Below are 25,426 nucleotides of genomic sequence, written 5' to 3'. Positions count from 1 at the left end.
TTGGTCATTAAGTACAAACTATTGTTACTCGCTGGGATTCAGACCCAACGTCATGTAGACATGAGGAGGAGACTGCTACGGGTCGACCACCATCATCTTAAAAAAAGAAATGTATGTAAGTCTTGTCTGGACTACAAGTGTATGACTTGTAGAGTGCACTGGTATGTTGTGCTCTCACTCCCCTGTATGGACCCTGCTGGCACAAACTAAATATTCCTTAGTATGCATTGATGTAATCCTGTTTGAAACCAGAACAACATTAATGCACACTATCGGGGTCTACATGTGGGGTTGTTAAGAGCCTGACACACTGATGCGCTTTACAAATCTCACCCCTGTAACCTCCTGTAGTGCAGACTCCAGGGTTGTGTAGGCAATTCATGGCAATTCAACAGGCCAGATGAAACTGTTCCACAGGCCAGATCTGTCCCTTGGGCCATATGTTTGGCATCCCTGGACTACTGCCTTCTTTTTGAATATCATCTGAAAGCCAGTATCCCGAGCAGTTTAGTACTGAACCAATTCCTGAGCATGGTGGTGTGGACGCTATCCCAGAAGGAAAAGTGCTATCTAGTGAATCTCCAACAATGCTTTCTGGAACAGTAGAGTATTTTCTGGAGATCTCCCAATCAAATGCTGGCTTGGCCTTACACGCCCTCAGGTGAATGAGCTGACAAGGTCACAACCCACAATGGTGTAACTGCAAGCTCTGCTATATTTTGTATAATGCATACTTATAAAAAGATGTTTGGTAAAATATACATCATGTTTAAATTATAATACTGTTTCATGGAAAGTGAGGGAGCATCATTTTGCAAATTTATTTCCATTCTTTTGAATTAGTAGGGGAGTGGGAGTGGTTTGTGAAGGAAGTGGGAGATTGAAGATAACATGCAATTAGGGCTGCAAAGAAGGAACAACAGTCTTAATAGTGCAGGATATCTGCTGGCAATATTCTGATGTATTTTTTAGAAAATTCATGTAGCAGCCATGGTGCATATTTCTATTTCATGCACACACTAAATACATTTGGAGCCCTCAGCTCAAACCATTAAAAGTAGCTTCTCACACCATCACTCACAGTGGGATTAATGTGTTCTTTCTGCATTCCCTGTTGATCCAATAAAATGAATATAATTGCATTCGTATAACAGTCAAAAAGATTAAAGGAGTCCCATGTGGGGGAAGGAGGATTCTGAGCCAAAACAAGCTGTTTGGCTTGTAAGCAGTTGGAAGCCTTTAAGGTGCTGAAGCACATCTGCAACATACTCTGCAATACAGAGCTACGAAGCGTGGTTTGTTACACAACGCACGTAACTATGATAGTGTAGAAATAGTACATGTGTTACAGCACCTCAGTAGGCTTGTGTGCACTGAATAGATTCAGTTTTAATAAAAAAAGAATTCTTCAGCAAGACAGTTGTTACTAATGGATTGGGTCTGTTTCATTTCTCCTCTTGAGAAATCAGTTTCCAATGTAGTCCAAATAATGTAGTATGACAAAACACGTAGGTACCTGTTAATTCTTAATTGGTAAGTTAGTCACTACAATTAAAGGAACAAATTATTTAGGGTGTTCAGAAAGGCCGTATCTGAATGCATTAGAAGAAAAAATGCTGACAGTCTGAAATAAAGTTAATCTATAAAACCAGCAACTGGTTAAAGAGTAGCCTTGCTAGTGCACTCTGGAAATGAAAATAAGACCAACAGGAGAACAAGTGGGTTTCCACTTTGTTAAAACAGCTCTAGGGGGACAGATAAAGAAAGGAAAGGGAACAGGGGAAGCTTTGTAGCTAGGTCATATAGAGAAAGTATTTGCAAAAGACCTGTTAATCCTACAAATGTTGAATTTAACAGATCAAAAAATCTGAAGCAATTTTAAAGAGGCTATAGAGTCACGTCAGACTTTCCTGTGTTCAATACTGGTGTGGAGATAAGTGTCTTGCTAATAATTTTCAATGGCCACGTTTGTTTAGTGGTTTCCCTGTTAATGGAAATGATTTATATAAAAGCAAGTCTGTGAATTGTGGAACCTTGCAATTGATTCTGTGATGGGCTTGTGGCTCCATACCCTGTCTCCTGAGGCGATAGCGAATTTTTTTAGTAAACTTGAGGTTGATTATAATCTGTAGAAAATGCTATTAAATAGTTTGTTTCTAATACGTGTACATAGCAAATATTCCAGATAGTGGACCTAATGTCCAAAGAGGGTTATATTACACTAATGCACAATATGTTCTTTCATGTTAATGTTCTATTTAAAGGAATAGGGGATGCAGTAGAACTAAGTCCAATATAACTCTCAGTCTATAGTATTTCTAGATATTACAGATATTTGAATTGTGAGCAATGGCCCAATGGGGGCAGGGGATGAGAAGGGTCCACATTATTATTATTAAATGATTTAAAAAACGTTTTAAAAAATGCATTTGTTTCTACATCTCCATTTTTATGGCACATAGAATGTAATTGTCCAAATCAGAAGGCAGCCATGGCACAGGGTTGACATCCTTGTTCTTGGGGGAAATGACAAATGATCTTTTTTAGTTCCTTCCATCATTACCTTTGTTTTGTGTTTTACCTGAAAATTGCCCTGTGCTCCCTACTTGATCATCACCACGTCCTGAGGAGCCTGTGGGTCTTTGTTTTTAGATGGGGATTTATTATTGATGGGGAGGGCAGAAGAGAGATGCTTCCCATCCTCCCATTCAGAGGGGTCTTTACAGTGTAATACCTGGCACTCTCCCTTTACCACACCTTCATCACAGGGGCTGACTACGTGGGTTGACAGTATTGCAGAGACAATGTCAATCTCTACCCCCAAGTCTGCCACATCCTGCTTGTCCCTCCAAGATATAATAATTGGAATGTATGGCTGGAAGCGACTTGGGAAGTCATCAAGTCCAGCTCCCTGTGCTGAGGCAGGACCAAGTAAACCTAGACTATCTCTGATAGGCGTTTGTCCAACCTGTTCTTAAAATCCTTTGATGATGGGGATTCCACAACCTCCCTTGGAAGCCTATTCCAGAGTTTCACTACTCTTGTAGTTAGAAAGTTTTTCCTAATATCTAACCTAAATCTCCCTTGGTGTAGATTAAACCCATTATTTCTTGTCCTACTTTCAGTAGACAAAGAGAAAAATTTAATTAGAGTCCTCTATATAACAGACCTTAATATATTTGGAGATCCCTCCTCAGTTTTCTCTTTTCAAGACAAAACATGCCCAATTTTATCACCCTTTTATCATTTTTATTGCTCTTCTCTGGGCTCTCGCCTATGTGTCCACATCTCTTCTCAAGTCTGATTTGGACCCAGTACTCCTCACCAGTGGTAAGGAGAGCAGGACAATTACCTCCCCTGGCTTACACACAACACTCCTGTTAATACACACCAAAATGATATTAGCCTTTTTTGCAACTGAATCACATTGTTGACTCTCAATTTGTGATCCATTATAGTCCTCAGATCGTTTTCAGCAGGACTACCACCTAGTCAGTAATTCCCCATTTTGTAGTTGAGCATTTGATCTTTCCTTCCTAAGTGAAGTACTTTGCTTGTATTTATTGAATTTCATCTTGTTGAATTTAGACCAATTCTCTAATTCGTCAAGGTCTTTTTGAATTTTAATCCTGGCCTCCAAAGCATTTGCAGCAGCTTCCAGCTTAGGGTCATCCAGCAAATTTTGTAAGCATACTCTCCACTCTGTTATCTTAGTCATTAATGAAAACATTGAATAGTACAAGACCCTGGTCTGACCACTGTGGGATCCCACTAGATATGCTCTCCTGATTTCACAGCAAACCATTGGCAATGGTGATGGACAGTTACATGAGCTATCAAGGGTTTCCATTCCCTTCCTGGCTACTTCATTCCTTGTAGCCATCACCTTGGCGAGGAGAGTAGGGGAGCTTGGATGGCTGATCCACCATACGCAGCGTCCTAATAAGATAAGGTGACACCACACCCTCACTTCCTGCCTAAAGTTTCTTCAGAATTCCACATTAATTAGGAGATTCACTTACGGGTGCTTCACCCCAAGCCTCTATACAATGCACATAAAAAGAATCTCACTTTTTACCTACACTTTGGGGCTTCTCCTCAACTCTTCATCTCAATTGCACAAAGAATTAAAGGACATACAGTATCCACACAACAGCTGTCTGTTTGGGTTTCCGGGTGCATCCTGTCCTTCTATGAAACTGGGGTTTATCCAAGGGTAATTGGTCACTCCATTAGATCTTGATCTATATCTGTGACTCTCCTGAAAAATATACCTATCTCAGACATCTGTAAGGCAGCCACCTGCTCTTCATCACGCACATTTTCTCATCGCTACTCTCTTCTGCCTGCTTCCGGAATTGATGATGCTTTCGATGATGCTGTTCCATGATCTGTATTGAATCCACTACCTGAGCCTCCTCCTCCATGACGAGGTACTGGTTGGGAGGCTCCTGAGCACCAAAGGGACGCTGCTCAAAGGAGGAAGAGTAGTTACTTGCCTTACGCAGTTTCTGGAATTCTTCAAGATTCGTGTCCCTGTGGGGGCTCCACTACCCACCCTCAGCCTCAAAGTCTCTTGTTGGACTTGGTTGAGAAGAAACTGAAGTGGTGGCAGGTCCACTCCTCCAGTATACTCTTGTGTTGGAACACATATATATCCAGGATGCAGACACAGTTGACAAAAATTTCCAATCAATAGTGCATACATGTCCGGACATCCTGACATGGAGTGCCCATAGGGGGAACACGTCTCAAAGAACTCCAGTAACTGTACAAGGTAACCTCTCCTTTCTATGTATATATTTCTTTTCTTCCCCCTTAGTTATTTCCCTAATATTTCTCTGGAATAAGCCAAAATTCTGATTTATCCTAAGGACCAAAGTCTGTGCTGACTGATGCCCCGCCCCCCAATCTCATTGAGATTGATGGGATTGCACACTGCAGATCAGGTCAGAATTTGGCTCTAAGTATTTTTTCATGTGATGTAGACATCCTATTTTTTTCTTAATTTGAGATTCAAATTCTCATTAGAGTTTTAAGGAGAATGTCAAATGAGAAGTTGTCCTAGATGGATATGAAATTTCATAATACCCCTTGTATATGAAAGATATTAGTTCATATTCCAGTATGTAACATCGTTAGTTTCATAAAAACTATATGCAAGGGTTGCTTACCATTTAGGTGATAGGAGGATGGACAGATCCCATATTGGAATAGTAACCACTCATGTTTTCATAGTCAGCGAGTCACCTTCATTGATTAAATCTGAATAATTTTTTTCTGGAAACCCAACTGTGAATAGCCTTTTCATTGATAAGGATTCTGTGCTCTGAAAAACAGTTTGCAGGTCTCAGACGAAAGGTGTGTGTCATAAAGTTAGTTTCAAAGATGTTGTGAAAGAGGACAAGTCCTTCCTTGATTTATGTGAAAAACAAATGAAGTGTGTTATAATTATAATGGAAAAAAAGGCATTGCACCAGATCTGTTTCCTCTGTAGAAGTAGTAATAATGTAGTTACACTGATGTATTAATTTACCTTCAAAATATGTTATAAGAGCCCATGGACCATCAAAGATAAGTTTGTATTCGCAGCTACATTATTCATCTTTTTTTTCTTTCAGGCTTTATGTCCGTAGTAAAAACAGTTCAGTAAGTTCAGAGTATTAATATTATTTACTTTATTTATTTTGATATATGAAGTGGACACCCATTAGAAGAGGAATGAAGTGAAAATTTGAATATGTGGAAAGTTCATACTACAGTATGTTATATATGGCAATGTTATAAATAAGGAAAACTCCAGCTCTTGTAAGATCTGTCTATTTATCTGTCTTGTGTTTTTTCTAGTTCTCATTTGATTTAAATGTTCTGATGCCAAGAGGATTGTACTTGGACACATGGGATTGAAACTCTCATGGACTTAAGTAGAGCCAATAGTTCACCTGTGTGGTATTACAGGTGATGTGTTATATATAGATTTTAGTTTTTCTTCTTTAAACCAGCATGGCACATCTCCAGTGTAAAGTATCTGTGGTAGAAACATATAACCCTTGCATTATCTTTTTCTTTTTGTTTAAATGAGTCAGAGTTTGTGTTCAGAGGGTCTGTATAAGGACTAAGCCTAATAGTAAAATTCTTTTCATTTCAATCTGACTTTGAATATTGTTCAAAGAAATGTTCTGATTTGCTAGTTGACTTCTTTGGCGATATCATAGCTATGTTTAAAATTCTCCACAAAACACAATTAGAACATCACCAGATCATCAAATCTACTTGAGTTCTGTGTGACTCCAGGTTTTGAGAGCCAGCATGATAGACTCTGTACTAGATACAGTTCCTATTAAGAAAACATCACTCCAACAAAATAAACACGGTGCCCTGGGAAATGGCATTTTCAGTACTAAAGCACCCCTGGATAATAAGTCCCATCTGTTTTCTGGGTGTTTTGCTTTTGTTTCTGTGGTTTTGGTTTGGGATGGGGGGGGCGGCTTGTTTTCATTTTGTTTTTTGGTTTCTTTGCTTTGATTTTCCTGTTGTCATAAGATGTTAGGGCGGAAACGTTTAAAAAAATATTAGGGAAAGGTTAGTAGGCGTATTTTTCACCTCTTTGTCTATTGAGGTCTTTTAATGGTGATTTTGAAGTAAAGAACACTCTTTTTTGTAAATGTATACTTGATATTATGACACCATGAAGCCCAGGCTTTTCTGTATTTTGTATAGAAGTGATTGCAGTTAAAGGACATACAATCACTTCTGTACATTTAGATTTCTCTCCTATTCCTAGCCTCTCTGAGAGCTTCTAATGTGGAGAATTAGAATTCAAATTGTTATAGCCAATGCTCAGATGGATGAACTAATGCCACTTAGGTACAGCAGAAATGCCCATCATGGCTGACAAGTCATGTCATAGACTCTGTCGTGCATCGGGTATGAACCCCATAACAAAGCTAAGCACTTTATATTTATGTCATTAATATTCCTTTTACAGCTGCCTTCTTGCTGCTCATTTACTTTTGTTCCTGGGGGCAAAAAGGGGATAGGGGAATTGCAAAATATTTAATGTGCTCAAGACACATTTTCAATGCTAATAAGATTAAGTGTCATGCTTCTTCATGTGGTAAATATCCATGATAGATGAAAGCAGGGTGCTGAATTTGATAATTATTTTCCCTTAATCCATAATATGAAGTTCTGAAGAGATTTAATGTTGTAACTCATATGCATTTAATTAATTTTAAGTTACAATCTCATTTGTGCTGCTGTTTCTGAAAGGTGATATCGTCAATTAACTGAAAAAAACATATTGTTAGAATCACACCAGGATTGTTAGCATAGCCCAAGGTGTATAGCATACTGTGAGGGATCACAGGCCTCGACTGCAGTCCTCCGGCTCCGCAGTCAGTGCTTAGACTGTGGCTGCCACGCAGCACCTCACCCAAATCAGTGGAGAAGGGGGCTAGCAAAGCTCTTGCTCACAAAGAGCCATGCCCATGAAGCTTCTGATGTGGGGAGACAGATTTATAATATTTATATGGAGTCCTTGTGGCACCTTAGAGACTAACAAATTTATTTGGGCACAAGCTTTCATGGGCTATAACCCACTTCATCAGATGCATGGAGTGGAAAATTCAGTAGGCAGGTATAAATATACAGCACATGAAAAGATGGGAGTTGCCTTACCAAGTGGGGGGGGCAGTGCTAATGAGGCCAATTCAATTAAGGTGGAAGTGGCCCATTCCCAACACTTGACAAAAAGGTGTGAATATCAACACAGGGAGATTCCACAACCTGCCTAGGTAATTTGTTCCAGTGCTTGACTACCCTTGGGGTTAGGAAGTTTTTCCTAATGTCTAACCTAAATCTCCCTTGCCACAATTTAAGCCCGTTGCTTTTTGTCCTGTCATCACTAGATAAGGAGAACAATTTATCACCCTCCTCTTTATAACACCTTTTACATAATTAAAGATTTATGTCCCCCCTTAGTCTTCTCTTCTCCAGACTAAACAACCCCAATTTTTTTCAGTCTTGCTTATTACCTTCATGCTACTACATCCCAGAATGATGTTCATGTTTTTTGCAACAGTATTACATTATTGGTTCTTATTTAGTTTGTGATCACTATATCCCCAGATCTTTTTCTACAGTACTCCTTCCTAGGCAGTGATTTCTCATTTAGTATTTGTGCAGTTGATTATTCCTTCCTATGTGTAGTACTTTGCATTTGTCCTTGTTGAATTTCATTCAGACCCCATTTCTCCAGTTTCTCAAGATCATTTTGAATTCTAATCCTGTCCTCCAAAGTGCTTGCAACTCCTCCCAGCTTGGTATCATCTCCAAACTTTTACAAGTATACTCTCCATGCCATTATCCAAATCATTTATGAAGATATTCTATATAACTTGATCTAGGTCAGATTAAATGGGGGTCTTTCAGGGATATGCCCCTCCAGGTTGTGAACCACTGATAATTACTATCTGAGTATAATTTTCCAACCCAGTTGTGCACCCACCTTATAGTAGGTTGTCATAAATATAAAGGGAAGGGTAAACCCCTTTGAAATCCCTCCTGGCCAGGGGAAAGCTCCTCTCACCTGTAAAGGGTTAAGAAGCTAAAGGTAACCTCGCTGGCACCTGACCAAAATGACCAATGAGGAGACAAGATACTTTCAAAAGCTGGGAGGAGGGAGAGAAACAAAGGGTCTGTGTCTGTCTGTATGCTGCTCTTGCCAGGGACAGACCAGGAATGGAGTCTTAGAACTTTTAGTAAGTAATCTAGCTAGGTACGTGTTAGATTATGATTTCTTTAAATGGCTGAGAAAAGAATTGTGCTGAATAGAATAACTATTTCTGTCTATGTATCTTTTTTTGTAACTTAAGGTTTTGCCTAGAGGGGTTCTCTATGTTTTTGAATCTAATTACCCTGTAAGATATCTACCATCCTGATTTTACAGGGAGGATTTCTTTATTTCTATTTACTTCTATTTTTTATTAAAAGTCTTCTTGTAAAAAACTGAATGCTTTTTCATTGTTCTCAGATCCAAGGGTTTGGGTCTGTGGTCACCTATGCAAATTGGTGAGGCTTTTTACCAAACCTTGTCCAGGAAGTGGGGTGCAAGGTTTTGGGAAGTATTTTGGGGGGAAGGACGCGTCCAAACAGCTCTTCCCCAGTAACCAGTATTAGTTTGGTGGTGGCCAGTCCAAGGACAACTGGTAGCGGCCAGTCCAAGGACAACGGGTGGAATATTTTGTACCTTGGGGAAGTTTTGACCTAAGCTGGTAAAGATAAGCTTAGGAGGTTTTTCATGCAGGTCCCCACATCTGTACCCTAGAGTTCAGAGTCGGGGAGGAACCTTGACGTAGGTTCATTTAGGTTATATTTTCCTAGTTTGCGTATGAGAAAGTCATGTGGAAAAAGAGAGAGACTGAAGGCCCATCAGAGACCACAAAGAGTAGGAGCACTGAGGGGGAAGAGGATAGTGTCATTAGACTACCCAAACCAAGAGACCGGGGAATGCCTCAGGCCCCATACTGATGTTATGCCTGCTGGGAGTGGGGACACATAGCTGCACCGTGTCCCGATGCCAAGGAGCCTATGCAGTGTAACCTGGGGAACCAGGCAGACCCATGCTCCCTAATTCACCTGGTGGAGGTTGCACTAACCCCGCATATATACACCAGACCACTAAAACTGAATGGGGCAAAAACCACAGCACTGGTTGATTTGGGGAGTGCTATCACGCTTATTTCAGGGAAGCTTAGTCAGCTGCTGCAGGCAAAGTGCACAGCGGTGACATGCATGCATGGGACAGTTAGTTATTACCCCACCATCTCGGTAAAAATTGAAATCCATGGGAACACTACTGAGGTAGTAGCAGGTGTAGTCCCTAAACTCCCATACCCGGTGCTCAGAGGGAGGGACTTTCCAGGGTTTGGAGACTTATTCCCGGTAGGGGGATTGGAGAAAGGGGGAAACCCTGAAGTTAGTGAGACATCCACAGTAGACTGTCAACCCCCACTCTTCTCTGAAATATCCTCAGATTTGTTCTCCACTCCCAGGCAGGATAGAAAGACGAAAAGGGAAAGGAGGGCAGCTGAGGCCTTGGGAACCCAAATACTGACCCAAAGCCAGAGGGTTGCTCTGGTAGGTAGGTGGACCTGAGCTGCTGAAAAGGAGGCCGCCCAGGAGGGAGAAGCACCAAAGTCTGATCCCCACCCTAATGCCTCTGAACCAGTAGAGGCGACAGAGACTGGCCCCCCAGATCTCAGGCAGATTAGCCCCAGGAGAGAAAATTTTGGACAGGAGCAGGCTGATGACCCAAGGTATTACAAAATTAGGAAGGAGGTAACGGAAATAGATGGGGTCCCTGTGGAAGGGAAAACCCAGGGACCAGGACCCTACTTCATAATGAAGAAGGATCTCTTATACCAGGTTGCACCAGTACAGGGGCAGAAGGTACAGCAGATCCTACTACTTCAAAAACACCAGAACACTATATTAAGCCTTGCCCATAGTCATTTTTTGGGGGGACATTTGGGGGTAGAGAAAACCCAGGCATGGGTCCTAAGACAGTTCTTCTGGCCCAGAGAACATGAAGAAGTGCGGAGGTACTGTGCGTCTTGCCCAGAGTGTCAGCTGCACAGTCCCCATCCCCACTTGAGGGCACCTTTAGTACCTCTTCCCATCATAGAGGTCCCCTTTGAGTGAATAGCCATGGACCTGGTGGGACCCCTGGAGAAGACGGCTTGAGGCCACCAATATATATTTGTTGTTTTGGACTATGCTACTTACTACCCAGAAGCCGTCCCCCTGCAGAACACGGCCTCTAAAACGATAGCCAAAGAGCTGGTGGGGATCTTTGCCCAAGTGGGGCTACCAAAGGAGATATTAACAGACCAAGGAACCCCATTTATGTCAAAGCTAATGAAGGACCTCTGTATCCTGCTCCATATACTTACCCTGAGAACTTCAGTCCGTCATCAGTAGACGGATGGGCTGGTAGAAAGGTTTAACTGTCTTGTCTGTTTAGATTGTAAGCTCTTCAAGGCAGGGACTGTCTATTGCTCTGTGTTTATACAGTGCCTACCACAGATAGTGGGGTCCCACTCTTGGTCGGCCCTTAGGCACTGCTATAATAAACATGATTAACAATAACAATTGAATGAGGATGGTTTCCTGAATCAGAGCCTATGGTTTGTTGTATCTGAAGTTTGAGTAGAGTTGTGTGCTCTTATGTGATACTCAAGCATTACATTTAATACTAGGCTGAATTTCAGCCTTAACATTCAGTTTAATTCTGTCCATGTTGTTTTTTTTTTATTCTTTAACATGTTTGTAATGTGTATATATATGTATACTATGATACATATTATACATTTAACATTTGCATGTGTATATATGTGTGTGTGTGTGTGTGTGTATTTATATTACATTTTCCTGAGCAGTGAGTGCATTATATGAATGGAAATAGCCACTTTAACATTCAGTTGATCATTTGCATGAGCAGTTACAGTAATACACATGCACGCGCGCACACAAAATCTGTGAGGACAGGCTTGTGTTCTTCCAACTCTGCCTATAAGGCCATAACTAGCTATATATATTTGCATTATATATTTTAATCCCATCAGATAAAAGTCACTACATATTACCACCCATGTACACACACAAAAAACCCACCTAATACTTTTGTATCTTTGATCTCACCAGAAATGAAGTTACAGGTACCTTTTTTGTGAGAAGGAAATAAAAAGTACTTATTGTCCCTTTAATGTTCTGAAATTGTTTTGAATCAGTGACTGAGAAATGAATGAAGAGTTAACCTGATACATTGGGGGGGTTTCCCCTTCCTGTTATGCAGGAAAATAATACTTGTCATTTCAAGAAATCAAGTGTGGAAATGCTTCTCTAATCTTGAATAGATTTAATTTGCATCTGAAATTTAAGAATCCCTAAAGTGAAGTTTAAACATAAAGTAGGTACTTGAACATAACAGGTGCATTCAGATAATCTGTTCAGATCTGTACAAACTGGGTAGGTTTGACAGCTGGTTCATTATTTGCCTATTTTATTACCTCCCCTGTCATTACCTATAGCTTCACGTAGATTGATTAACCCAGGTGTGCTGTAGGAGAAAGGGAGCTCAAAACAAAACGCAAATTCACAGCTTTTATTGGACATAAGGTGCGAGGCATAACACAGTCGTTTAGACACTCCTCTTTTATATCTTTTCTCTTTTTAAAATGCTGCTCTTAAAAAAAGTCACAATAAACTAGCTCCTTTCTTCTTGCCCATCAATGAAGGGAATGTAGCTGTTTGCGTTTAGCATTTTAAACAAATACATTGAATTTGAATTTTGAAAAGGGTAGTAATCATTCATTTGCTTTTTTCCACAATATTTGGATTTCCATCTACTTAAAGCACATTTTCATGGGAAGATCTGTTGCTATTAACTAAGAGCATATGACATTTATAACTTTGCTGTCAGGGTTGATGTTTATGTAATTCAGGTCTAAACATAATATAGTGCTGCTTTCCCTCTAGAGGGATATTTTGCCATTACAGCTTGACATGCTTGACATTAGCCCAGCTAATGTGCATTTTCCAGCTTGCTGTCATTTAGTTGAGTTTTAAAATGTAGTTATTCATTTTTGTATAAAATTATCCTTCTCCTCTTCTAGTTCACCACCTGCCCCTACATGCTCAGTTTCCTTAGAAATAGCTTTGACCCAAGCAGGCCACTCCATTCTTCTGTAACCCTCAAAAATCAGGCTGTGACCATCTTAGAAGCTTTTCAGTGAGAATATATACACCAGCCTAAGTGTCGACATTCAGATCAAGATCCATATTATGCTGAATGATTCTTGCACTGTTCGTTTGTTTTTGTGCTTTCTCTCTGCAAGCTTTAACTTAGTGTTGAGCTACTTTATTATTGCCTCATCCTTCCTCCTGATGTGCACATCATCTTCCTTTCCACTCATTTTCCCAGGTTCCTTACAAAGATGAAGCTGCATAATTGTCTAGCCTAACATATTGTGTCTAATCTGGGCTTGATGAGCTTGCTCCGCCTTTGAATTATGAGCTGCCTTGAGGTTTGCTTAATTGTTCCCCCACACCAAATCCCCACCAAATTTTTTTGTTGGTGTGTTTTTTCTTTTAAAAACCTAGCTGTGAAAGATACTGAAGTGAATCATGGTGGCGCAATATCTGGTACAAGCAGAAAACTAGTCATAGCAGCAGAGCACCTTAGTATAGGACAAAATTCTGGCTGCTCCCACAGTCTGCCCAGGGGCTGGCCAAAATTTTGTAATGCTATGATCCAGACACAGGGTATTCTTCTGGACTAAGTGATCTGTCCCTGCTGTATATAAAGCCTATTCTTTTGGGAGTAAGATATTACCATCCTTTTCAAATATATTCTGTCTCAATCCAGGATGTTTGCATAATGGTTTAATGTCTGTAAAACTCAATTCAGGTCTTTTGCAAACATTTTCAGAACTTCTAAAAAGAAACTTATTTTGGTAGGAAAATATGTAATCATCTAGTTAAATGTAATTCTTTTATATTCTTCAGCCTTTCATCTCAGTGGTTTCTAAGAGCATGGTTTGTGGAGAGATTACAATTAGGAAACATTACCCTCTTTAACTGAGTGTAATTGGATGCATTCTACAAGTAAGAAATGTTACTAAAGTACTCTGCATTAAAGCATTGTAGATATGTAAAGCTGGGCACATGTCCAGATATTACCATCCAATGTCCTTCCTATTACTATGTCATAAGATTTTACACTTTCTAGCTTTCCATTGAAGCATCTAATTGTCAAAAACATGTGGAAGACAGCCCTTTCCCCAACGGCAGAAGAAATAAATTGAAATGCAGTTGTGAGTATTTTTATTTGTATTGTGGTAGAGCTTTCAGGCCCCATGTACTAGGCACATTCTACTAAGAGTCCCTGCCCCATAGAGCTTATGGTCCTAACAGAGTATCAGTTGGTATTTTAGCTTATCAGGATGAGATAAGAAACTCAAAATCCTGACTCTCTAGGCAAGTTGTAGATTCCACTATACTCTTTAAGAAGCAGTGGTAGGATGTCCAGTCTTAGATCCTGGCTATTTTCTATTTTTACCAATTTCCAAAAAAAATCGCTTCTTCTGCTCTTTAGTTAAAACACAACTTGGGGGCAGGTGGTGTTAACTGAGCAAATATTTTGTAGCATAGAAGAAAACTTAAGGTTCTTTTAAAATGTACATTTTAGAACCTTGTATAGAAGATTTAAGATAAAATAAATTATAGTATAGAAAATTCAGTATCTAGCTTTACCTGAGAGGAGCTAGAAAATAAAAAATTAAGGCTGAGCAAGGTGACTGGAAAGGTAATGGGATAGGGAGCCTTTCACCTCTAAAGTAACAGTTAAAATCCACCCTAGGTCAGGAGCGATTAATAAAGATGGCTTCCTAACAGCTGTCCAGAGGCCTGTCTGAAATGAGTCAGAAGTTTCAGTCCATTTCCTAAAGGAGATATGTCCAGATCATAAAAATCTCCAGTACAGCTGGCACCCTTGCCATCTACTCTCAGTAAAGAGGTCAAGAAAGCATATAGGGCAAACTTACTTGGAGACAGTGAATAAGGATGTGTGTTTTTTACCCTTTCACATAACACAAGAACCAGGGTCAGTCAGTGAAATTAATGGGCAGCAGATTTAAAACAAATGTAAGGAAGTACTATTTCACACAGTTCACAGGCAACCTGTGGAACCCATTACCGGGGATGTTGTGAAGGCCAAAAGTATAAATGGATTAAAAAAAGAATGAGATAAGTTAATGGAGGATAGGTCCATCAATGGCTATTAACCTCTGATAGCCAGAAGCTGGGAGTGAACGACAGGGGATGGATAACTCAATAATTGCCCTGTTTTGTTCATTCCCTCTGAAGCACCTGGTACTAGCCACTGTTGGAAGACAGGATACTGGGCTAAATGGACCATTGGTCTGACTCAATGTGGCCATTCTTAAGTTCTCACCTGCACTGTTCAGAAGAAGAAATGAGATACACTGCTAGCACAGTGAGGGGAAGCTGGATAGGACCATGATATATTCCTTCCGTGGACAAAGAAAACTTTTGGAGCATTTAGTCTGGCTTCCTTCACTATGTTTGTTTAAAAGAAAATTGTGGACACCCTGTCCTCAACTCATCCCACTGTGCAATCTATAAACGTGTTTAGTATCTTTCTTTAACACACAGAAGAGTGAGGGTTAAAATCTGTCCTTGTTGCTATTACAAAGTTTGAAAAACTCAAACTGGGGTTAGTTGAGGATGGAATATCAGCCTGAACTTTGAATTTCTTGCCTTTTGTCAGCTTGATTCATACCATAAACTCTATTTAAAGATAATTCTTTCATATTTATTTTCCACATCCTTGACCCTGAATGGTGAATTGGACATTTGTATTTTCATTGGCAAACTCTAAGTCGCTCATCAACTCTCTTTTCCTTTTGTAAACAAACTGTTCCTTCAGCATTTTCCACAAGGATTTTTATACCACCATTTTGCAACCACTTTTAGGAACTGAGAAAATCTTACCATTTAAAGAATGTGTTTTACAGAGAGCTGTGTGTAGACATTACTAGGTCCAGATTTTGGTGGGGCTTTGTCAGTAAATATCCAAATTCTAGAAAAGTCATATTTTGCAGGGTTAGATTTTATGGAAATTATATGTAAATGTCAATTACAGTCTGTCTGAAAATACAGTTGTTTTTATTTATTATTTGTATTGCAGTAGTGCTTCAGGGCCAACCAAGAACAGGACCCCATTGTGCTAGGCACTGTAAAAATTCAGTGATAGTCAGTGCCCTGAAGAGTTTACAGTCCAAATAAATGTTGGCATCTTACGCTTCTGTTGGCACATGTTTTTCCATCAGTCAGGATGGAAAAGTAGAGAATAATCTTGTGGCCAGCCTAATGTCAACACACAACACTTCCAGGCAGATAACCTCGGCCTGATACTCGATAGAGACAGCTAAGAAACAGAAGATCACTAAGGTGATGCTCATAGTTCCTAGATTCAGCTATTATGGTGGGCTAACCTTTTGAGGTCCAAGGCCTGTGCCTTGGAAATGCCAATCTTATTCTTGTAGTCAGAAGAACCTGACATGGTAGTCTGTCTATGGGATTTAGCTGGGACATGCATTGAATGGTCCAAGTTTTAGATTAATTTCTCGCACACTTAAGGGTAAAATTATGACAGCCTTTCAGTAAAGCCAAGGACAACCTGCTAGGTAGTCTTGCTACATTCCTTAAAGTCCCGCTTTAAGGTATGATTCCTACAGGACCAAATTCATTCTCCGATATAACTCTTTTAAATTAAATGGAATGAATTTGACTCAGTCACTGTAAATGGTAATCAGACAGGGAGAAATATATAAAATCTACAGCTTACATTCAAAGAGCAAGGATTTGGGGAGGACATTTTTTTTAGTGTAAATTATTCTTATTCCTTTGCAAACTAATTTACTTTTCATGAAAATGGCCACACTGGGTCAGACCAATGGTATATCCAGCCCCGTATCTTGTTTTCTGATGGTGGCCAGTGCCAGGTGATTCAGAGGAAATGAACAGAACAGGCAATCATCGAGTGATCCCATCCCCTGTAGTCCACTCCCAGTCAGAGGCTGGGGACACCCAGAGCATGGAGTAGCCATTGATGGACCTGTCCTCCTTGAACTTATCTAGTTCTTTTTTGAACTCCATTATAGTTTTGGCCTTCACAATATCCCCTGGCAACAAATTCAACAGGGTGACTGTGTGTTGTGTGAATTAGTACTTCCTTTTGTTTGCTTTAAGCCTGCTGCCTATTAATTTCATTGGGTGACTCCTGGTTTTTGTGTTATGTGAAGAAGTAAATAACACTTCTTTATTCCCATTCTCCACACAAGTTGCGATTTTATGGACCTCTATCATATCCCCTCTTAGTCATGTCTTTTCCAAGCTGAAAACCCAGTCTTTTTAATATATCCTCATACAGAAGCTGTTCCATCTTTGTTGCCCTTCTCTGTACCTTTTCAAATTCTAATGTATCTTTTTTGATATGGGGTGATCAGAACTGCATGCAGTATTCAAGGTGAGGGCGTATCAAGGATTTATATAGTGGCATTATGATATTATCTGTTTTATTATCTATCCCTTTCCTAATGGTTCCTAACATTCAGTTAGATTTTTTTGACTGCAGCTGCACAGTGAGTGGATGTTTTCAGAGAACTATCCACAATGACTCCAAGATCAATTTGTTGAGTGGTAACAGCTAAGATCCCATAGTTGGGATTATGTTTTCCAATTACTTTGCATTTATCAACACTGAATTTCATGTGCCATTTTGTTGTCCAGTCACTCAGTTTTGTGAGATCCCTTTGTAACTCTTGCCAGTCTGCTTTGGACTTAACTATTTTGAGTATTTTTGTATTGTCTGCAAATTTTGCCACCTCACTGTTTACCTCGTTTTCCAGATCATTTATGAATATGTTGAACAGCACTGGTGACAGTAAAGATCCTGGGGGATACTACTATTTACCTCTCTCCATTCTGAAACCTAATAATTTATTCCTACTGTGTGTTTTCTGTCTTTTCACCAGTTACTGATCCATGAGAGAACCTTCATTCTTATCCCTTCGCTCAGTGGTTCTCAAACTTCTGCACTGGTTACCCCTTTCACATAGCAAGCATCTGGGTACAAGCCCCTCCCCTTATAAATTAAAAACACTTTTTTATATAACATCATTATAAATGCTGGAGGCAAAGCCGGGTTTAGGGTAGAGGCTGACAACTCGTGACCCCCGGAGGGGTCCCAACCCCCAGTTTGAGAACCCCTGCCTTAGTTCTTTATCTTTTCACATCTCTAATTGCAACTTGGGGGGGGGGGGGAGGAGGGGAAGGAGAATGGTTATTTAGTATAGCAGACTTATTTTACAACTAAAAAAATTCAAACATAAGTTAGTGGCCTTTACAGTAAACCTTAGACCAGACCTATGGTACTTTCCACTATTACGGCATACTCTGTTGTGGGGTTTCCTTTTCGATTATTCCATTTTGTTATTTGAAACTCCATGAACTTTTCAGAAAGAATGCAAAGATTTTGAACTTATGGGTATGAAGTCTGGGGCATCCACTCACTGACCCTCCAAAATAAATGGTGGGAAAACCTGCTAAATGCACCAGCATTTCCATGAAAGAACAGGCATGTCTCTAGTGTGCACTCTAGTGAATGTACACAGGTGCCATTGCAAGTTTTTGCATTTTTTAAAATGCAGCACTCTGTGTCCTAACAACTGATTGAAAATACAGAACTTACCCTCAATTTGTATGGCCTCTAGGACTCCAGGTTCCATTGAGATTCTGTGAATATGTTAACCTTGTTTTCCAGGTTGGGTTTCCAGGATATGTCTTGGTCATAACCAAAGTAAATATACAATTACATCTTGCTGCATAAAATATGTTTTTCAGTAAATTATTGAATGGTTAATAGAACTTCTTAAAAAATGAGGAGGAAAACAAATTCACATATATATATATATATATATATATCTTGAATTAAATTTGCTGTTCTTTGTGGGTCATACTATTGGTTATTCTCAGATATATGCGTGGCCACTGATTTTTCCAGATGATATCACAAATTCCTAAAGTTTTATATTGAAAATGTATTCTTTATTATTCAACATTTGTTATTTTCCTGGTAACAATTTGTCAAGCAATCAGCAAGCAGAAACAATATCAAGTGAACAGCCACACACCCTACATAATGAATAGCAAACAGCCAAAGGGATAGCTTAGAAACAACCAATGAAAATTATTCATCCAGACTATTATAGGAATAAGTACAAGTGCCAAAATGTGTGTGCAACTAAAGAGATTGGTTTGCAAATGATTTACTGATCCAAAAAACCTAGACTCCACTGATTAGTTGTGGATTGGATTAGTGGTTTTATAAGGTATTTTGAAAGCATATTTGAGTGAAATATCGCTTGTTTTCTCATTACAGATTTGGGACATGAGTGATGATGAAACAGTCTGAAAACCAAATGAAGTGGAAGATGACCTGCTTTAGGCTGCAATGATGTCTTTTATCCATCATTTGACAAGTTAATGATTGCTTACACATTTTGATTTACAAATATAAACAAATATAATCTACATCTGTGCTATGAATGGGACATTATCTTGAACTAAAATAATAGTTCTACTGTGGATGTAATTCTCCCCTGCTTTTCATTTTTATCCTGTGCATGAGATAACTATCTTGCTAGAGCAATGTGGTTATGTTTAAATCCTCTTTCTATTTTTTTTTTCAGTTTCTAAACATAGCTTACATATAAAATATGCCACTTTAAATAGCCTTTGGTGTTTTCATTTGCCCCAGTTTTCATTTTACTTGTCAATATATAGGCCTAAATAACATTGTATTTTTCATGTTTCGATGATTTGTGGCATTTTATAAGTATTTAATAGTCAGGCTATAAGAAAATTCCCCTATAGATGGGAATTAAATCACATTGTTATTTAAGGGAATTGGGAAAAGGTAACCGAACATCCACCTACAAATTTTTAATGTGTTAGATCATGTTGTAACATGCTAGCCCCCCTCCTTATTATAATGGAGTTGGTCTTGCATGTGCAGATGGGAACAGACAAAGCTTCAGAATCTTCTTAGAGTCCTGTAAAAGACTTGAGCTTTAGCGTGATTCCACACTGTGGATAAAGCATCATTTGACATTGCGTAGCTAGTGAAGACCAAACTCTGTTTATATCCTGATTAGGGACTATCATGCTTATAGCAAGATCCATTACACAGTGAAAATTGTTTTGAAGTTAGGTCCTTAGCTAGATAAAAGTGTATAATGTAATTGTTTATATATATATATAAAGGCAATGGTTCTCCAGCTTTGTCATTCTTAAATCCCACCACCTAGCATGTTCATAGACACCAAAACAGTCCTAACTCTAATCTTCCATTGGAGGCATCTGAAATGTTTCATTCTTGCTGGTGCACAAAACCATAGTTTGAGAACCACAGAGAAAAAGTATAATTTATGAAACTCAAAATTTTAAAATATCAAGTGTATTACTACTCTAAATGTAAAGAGAAATATATCTATTGTTTTGCATCTTGAAATAACTAAAAAAAAATTGTTTTAAGCCTCTTTTACAGCTTAAATCTGGTTATTTGCATTGTTTCATTCATGGAAACTGCATTATTGTTTGTTGTCTTCCAACCATTCTTTCCTTTGCATATAAAACCATTCTGTCCTTAGCCTTAAGAAAAGGTAAAGCAATCCATCCAATTAGTCAATCTGTCAAATGAACTTGTGTTCTTCCTCTACCTTTAATTAAGTTCCAAGTCCCTGAATGTAGAAGTCAGATCAACTTGTTCATTTGCCTGCTAAGCTGACATACCATTTGAGGGAAGTTCTTTTAGGGTCAGTTTACCCAGGAGGGTCAGTTCACCCAATTTTGAACATAAGTGACGTTTTAATGAAACACAGCGCCCTCTTCATGGGATGTCTAAAATGTTATCTCCTCTTATGCAAACTTACATTTTTTTCAAATAACCATAAACAAATGTCTCAGCTAACTAATGCCAGTGTAGTATAAAATATATTCTATTAATCTAGCTATAAAGTAAGTTATTGAGTCATACTTATACACACACACACACATCTGATATCTTGACTGTTTGATCATGAACAGTAACGCTGGGAAATTGCAGCTTCCATTGGTATGCATGGGAAAGTATGGTCTTTTGATGAACATAAACTAACAAAATACATATTCTAAGGTTATTTATAAGTCCCTGATTCTCATGCATTCGAAGGAGCTGTAATTTTTATAGTCTGGCTGTCATCAGACTGGAGTTTGGGCTAGGAAGTATCAGTATGATGGCAGTTTGCATAGAGAGACCAGCATCTACATCATTCATAGTTACAGAGATTGTGAAAAAGAAAAATCTAATTTGAAATTGAGCAGACTTGATTATCTGAAACTCCAAAAAGGGTCATGTCGTCCTCCCACCCCCCCGGTTTTATTAATAAAATTGAAGATTCCCTCAATTATCTGAAACTATGATTGTCCAAATAAAGTTGCACTGTATTTTTAGGTAGTAGGTATCCCTTTAACTATTGAAGTATAAAGATCTAAAACTCAGGGTTAATATGACACTTCCTTACCTCTGTAATTTCAATAACGTACAACTGTGTCAGACTGTGCTTCTTTCTGAACATACGCTTCCCAGATGTATCTGATGTTCCAAAACACTCCAGTTTGACTTGGAAAAACTTCCGTTGTCTAACTTTACTGTTTTCTTTCTCCCTGAAAACCAAAATTGTTCTTATTTTGCTTCTAAAATGTTTTAAGCATTTACTGAGGAGGGAAATTGTGAAAACATATATTCACATGAGTGAAAACATATATTAAAATAGTATAAGCAGCTAAGTACTGTTATTTACTGACTTGTACACACTAGCAGCATGGTTTTGGCTTAGCTCTCCCATCTGCTGCTGTTGCTGCTAAATGGAGGAAGTTGAAATTTGAACTTCATGCAGGGAGTGGGAGGGTTAATTTTATTTTTGCTGGAATGAGCTCATAGGCAATGAAAGGGCAAAACTCATCCCTTCGTTCTACAGGCCAACAGCCCACCCTTCCTTTAGGACATTTACGCAGTCTGGCTGGGGTGGTAGAATGTGTAGCTTCCTCTGAGGTTGCTGTTATTACCTCTTCACAAAACTTCTAATGTAAACATAGTGAGATCATAAGGCAGTGCAGGCAGCACCCTAGAGAGCAACTGTGCCATCTGCACAACACATCTGAGGCCAAATTTAATTCTGTTGTAACTCCACTGACTTCCATAGAGATTCATCAGATATGAATTTGGCCCTCGGAGAATTAACATCTGAAAATTGCAGCCTAGATCTCACTTTCAGACATCATCAACTAAAGATAATTTTTTGTTGGTACCACCCTGTCAAAGATGTATTTGCTGGGTACAGTCAAAATGCTATCCTGTCTTAATAGTACATTAATGAAAAGGAGAAACCTGATATTTTCCGTTTCAGAGTACATTTTGGACACAACCTATTTTAAGATATGGCTAAACCTACACCCATCAGGTTAATTCCGAGTGCTGTAATCCCAATTTCATGATTTGCTGCTGTTCATGCACTTGCCATATGTGTTTGTAATCTGTGTTTTAGGAGTGAAATTTACCCACCAGGGCAAATCTTCAGCCGGTATAAACTGTCATAGCTCCATTGAAGTTAGTGGAGATGTGACCACTTGAACCAGCTGAGAATCTGCCGCATGGGACTAGCTCAGGGCCCTTCACATGGCGACATTGCCATAATAAATAAGGCACAAATACAACGTGGGGACAAATAAAAGAACCTCTTTGCACCGTGGAAAGACTCTCCGTGCCAGCTTCCATAGGCTGGCCTGAAAAAACACAATGGAATGGACCCACGGGGTCTGTGTTCACACAAATCCAGTGGCCCCAAGATCTAGGGTGAAATCCTGGCTTCATTGAAATCAATGACAAAACTCTCATTAACAGAATTTTCACTCCCAGTGCATCTGTTGCAGAGGTGGGCAGGGGTAGCAGCCAGAGCATGGGCTTATGTGAGCTGAGGAAGGTAGGTTTCAACGCCCTCTGCTTCCTGCCTATATAGAGCCTGGTTACCCATAGCTCTATGCAGGAGGGAGGGATTTGACCCTGAGTGAACTCCAGTGCTATAAACTGACATATCCTTTTTGCTGATTTTGACACTCTTGTTCCTCTTCTTTCACTGTGCCCTTTCTAAATAAATCTTCTGTGTGTAAAGATTGACTATATTCACCTTTTATCTGAGATGCAAGTACCATTAATAGAATATAGCAATATGTTATATGTTTCTTCCCCATCCATCCTACTTGCCTGTTAATTTTTAAATAACTATTATTGGTGTGGGGGGGTTGGACATAAAAATTTAACATACATAGTAGAATCCTCTTGTAGTGACATAATTTTTTCCCCTCACAGAATAACTTCACTCTAGGTTTAGCTAGAATTGCAATTTGCACATTGCAATACATTGAAACTGTGGATCATAGGGCTACTTCACTTCGAAGAGTTTCCCTATTTCCAGCTTCCCGGTGAGCTCCATTGCACTTCCTCCTGCTCCATCCACCACACATCAAAGCATGTGAGAGTGCTAAGGAATCAAATCCATAGAATGTACAATTAGCTTTAATTTCCTAAGGCAGAAAAGGATCTTCAATTACGGTTCTGCTCTGAAAAGTGGCACCTTCTTCTTCAAGTGATCTGCTCTTTCTGTGTCTATAGCTTTATAAAAGCACTAGTGACAAAGATAAGTTTTTACTCTGGCTAACGCTGCAGCTCCACCACTACTTCAAAAAATGAATTGAATTCAGTTGTTAACCAGGTTCCAATTTCAGAGGCAGATTCTTCCCATAAGGACACCTGTGCAACTCTTTTGAAGTCCATCAAGGTGCACAGGTGTCACTGAGAGCAGAGTCTGTATACAGTAGAATTATTAAGATATGACCAAAGGCAGATTTCGAAATGATAGGATTGCTCAATTGTAACTGAGTTCAGAATTTGGTTATAGAACCTCTATTAATGGCAATAATATATGAAAAGATCTGTAAGATCCCAGGAGATATTTCCAGAGTTGGTGAGCTTGGAAAAAACCTGACCACATTTGCAATGGAATCACTGAGATCCATAAAGATTGATCAATGGTCCAACAGAGCCTTTTTTACATAGCCGTTTTTCAGAGTATAGCCACGTTTTTAAGTGTTCAAACCTAATTTAGTCTCCTCTCAGTTATTAGAGGGACAGAAGGGATAGGTCACATTCTTTCAAAAATAAATGTGTTCCAAATAAAAATATAATTGACCTTTCTTCTCATTCTGCCAATATAAAAGAGATGTTTCTATTCTATATATAGAAAAAGAAACACATTTCTCTATCATGGGTGCAAGTAGCCATTCAGTTACCTTCCGTTGATTCAAAGTTTGCTACACTATATCTTCATGTGTTAGGAGCACCTCAGAAGGTAAAGAAGGAATAAACACTGTGATGTGTATTTTTCTTGATGCATTATCTGTATTTTAAAATCTAACATTTTTTTAAATGGTAATGCAATAGTTTGCTTAGAGACAAATAAGGAGCCATAGTCCAAGGAAAGCAATTAAAGAAACATGGGAAGGTTGGTAAACAAGAGCAGGCTTGATAAGAAATATAGTCTGCAAGACTTTCCTAGTCCATTATCATTTCTGTCCAAATCTTTTGACAAGGATGGGATCCTCAGCTATTTTGTTTTTCAACATTTTCCAACTTCATTGCAGAGGTTATTGTCCTTGGGGAAAATCCTGCCAAATGATAATGAAATTTCCTGTCTAGGAGACTTCTTGCACCTTCTTCTGAAGCATCTGGTGCTGGCCATTGTTTGAGACAGGATTCTGGACTTAGATGGACCTTGCGTCTGATCCAGTCTGGCAATTCCTATCTTCCTAATCAATGGAGACCAAATCTAGATGTCCCATTCTGATACCAGGTTTCTTTCTTGCAGCTGATCAAAATCTCTATGGAGGCTTGGTAGGGTTTAAAAATACCATGGTGCTACATGCATGTGTGATGCATCTTTCCAAATCAGTACAGGGTTTCTCTGCCTTACTTCAGGAATTCAGCATGATCATTAAAAAGAATTGCATATTTATTTTCTCATTTGTGCAGCATGTTCAACTACTGAAATGAAAAATATATTCCATGGAGAACGCACCTTCATCCATTATCCTTAGTATTACCAACCTTTGGCCCCTTGCCATGGACAATGGCTAATCTTCCAAATATTTTTGGACTTGTTTTAAGCATTGAGTCACTGAGACATTGGCCCAGATAGCTCTTGTGGAGCTCTTTACTTTGTGGCAACACTAACTGCTTGTCTAAGATAGGCATTTTAATTGTTATTTTAAATAAAATACTAAAAATAAAAATCCCTAATTAAAATATGTTGAGTAATCTAACAGAAATGCCAATAACACATGCATAATGCTGTATTGCTAAGCAAATGTGTGATCTTGATTTGTATCCTTTCTCTTCCCGTCACACTCCCTTACCCTACCTTCTGTTTTCCTCGTCTTTAGTTGTGCCATGTCTCTGTTTAGTCTCCTATCTTGCAAAAACTTAATCAAGTGATTAACTTTAACTTACCTTTGCAGGATCAGGGCCTTAGATTATGAGCTCTCTGGGAAAGGGGGCAAGTCCTTTGAATTTTTTGTGAAGCACTTTGCCCGCTTTTAGGCACTATGTAAAGAATAATAGGAAGAATGAAATCCAATCTCGTTCTCACAGACCAGGTCAGTAATGTTTCCTTCCCCCTCTTCCCTG

General features: G+C 39.1%; 1 protein-coding gene across 2 annotated transcripts in view; it reads left to right on the top strand.

The window, feature by feature from the left end:
- ATG7 (autophagy related 7) overlaps positions 1-20,186 on the top strand; it is a 271,172-nt gene extending 250,986 nt beyond the window's left edge. For both annotated transcript variants that reach the window (XM_073352299.1, XM_073352298.1), the window contains exon 19: positions 19,028-20,186. In XM_073352299.1, coding sequence (XP_073208400.1) covers positions 19,028-19,060 — 33 coding nt within the window. In that variant the 3' untranslated portion in view covers positions 19,061-20,186. The remainder of the gene's footprint in view (positions 1-19,027) is intronic.
- The last annotated feature ends 5,240 nt before the right edge of the window (positions 20,187-25,426 follow it).

This window comes from Lepidochelys kempii, chromosome 7, assembly GCF_965140265.1.
Source record: "Lepidochelys kempii isolate rLepKem1 chromosome 7, rLepKem1.hap2, whole genome shotgun sequence".
Taxonomy (NCBI): Eukaryota; Metazoa; Chordata; order Testudines; family Cheloniidae; genus Lepidochelys; species Lepidochelys kempii.
The sequence above is the reverse complement of the archived record's forward strand: the minus strand, read 5'-3'. Positions and strand labels throughout refer to the sequence as shown.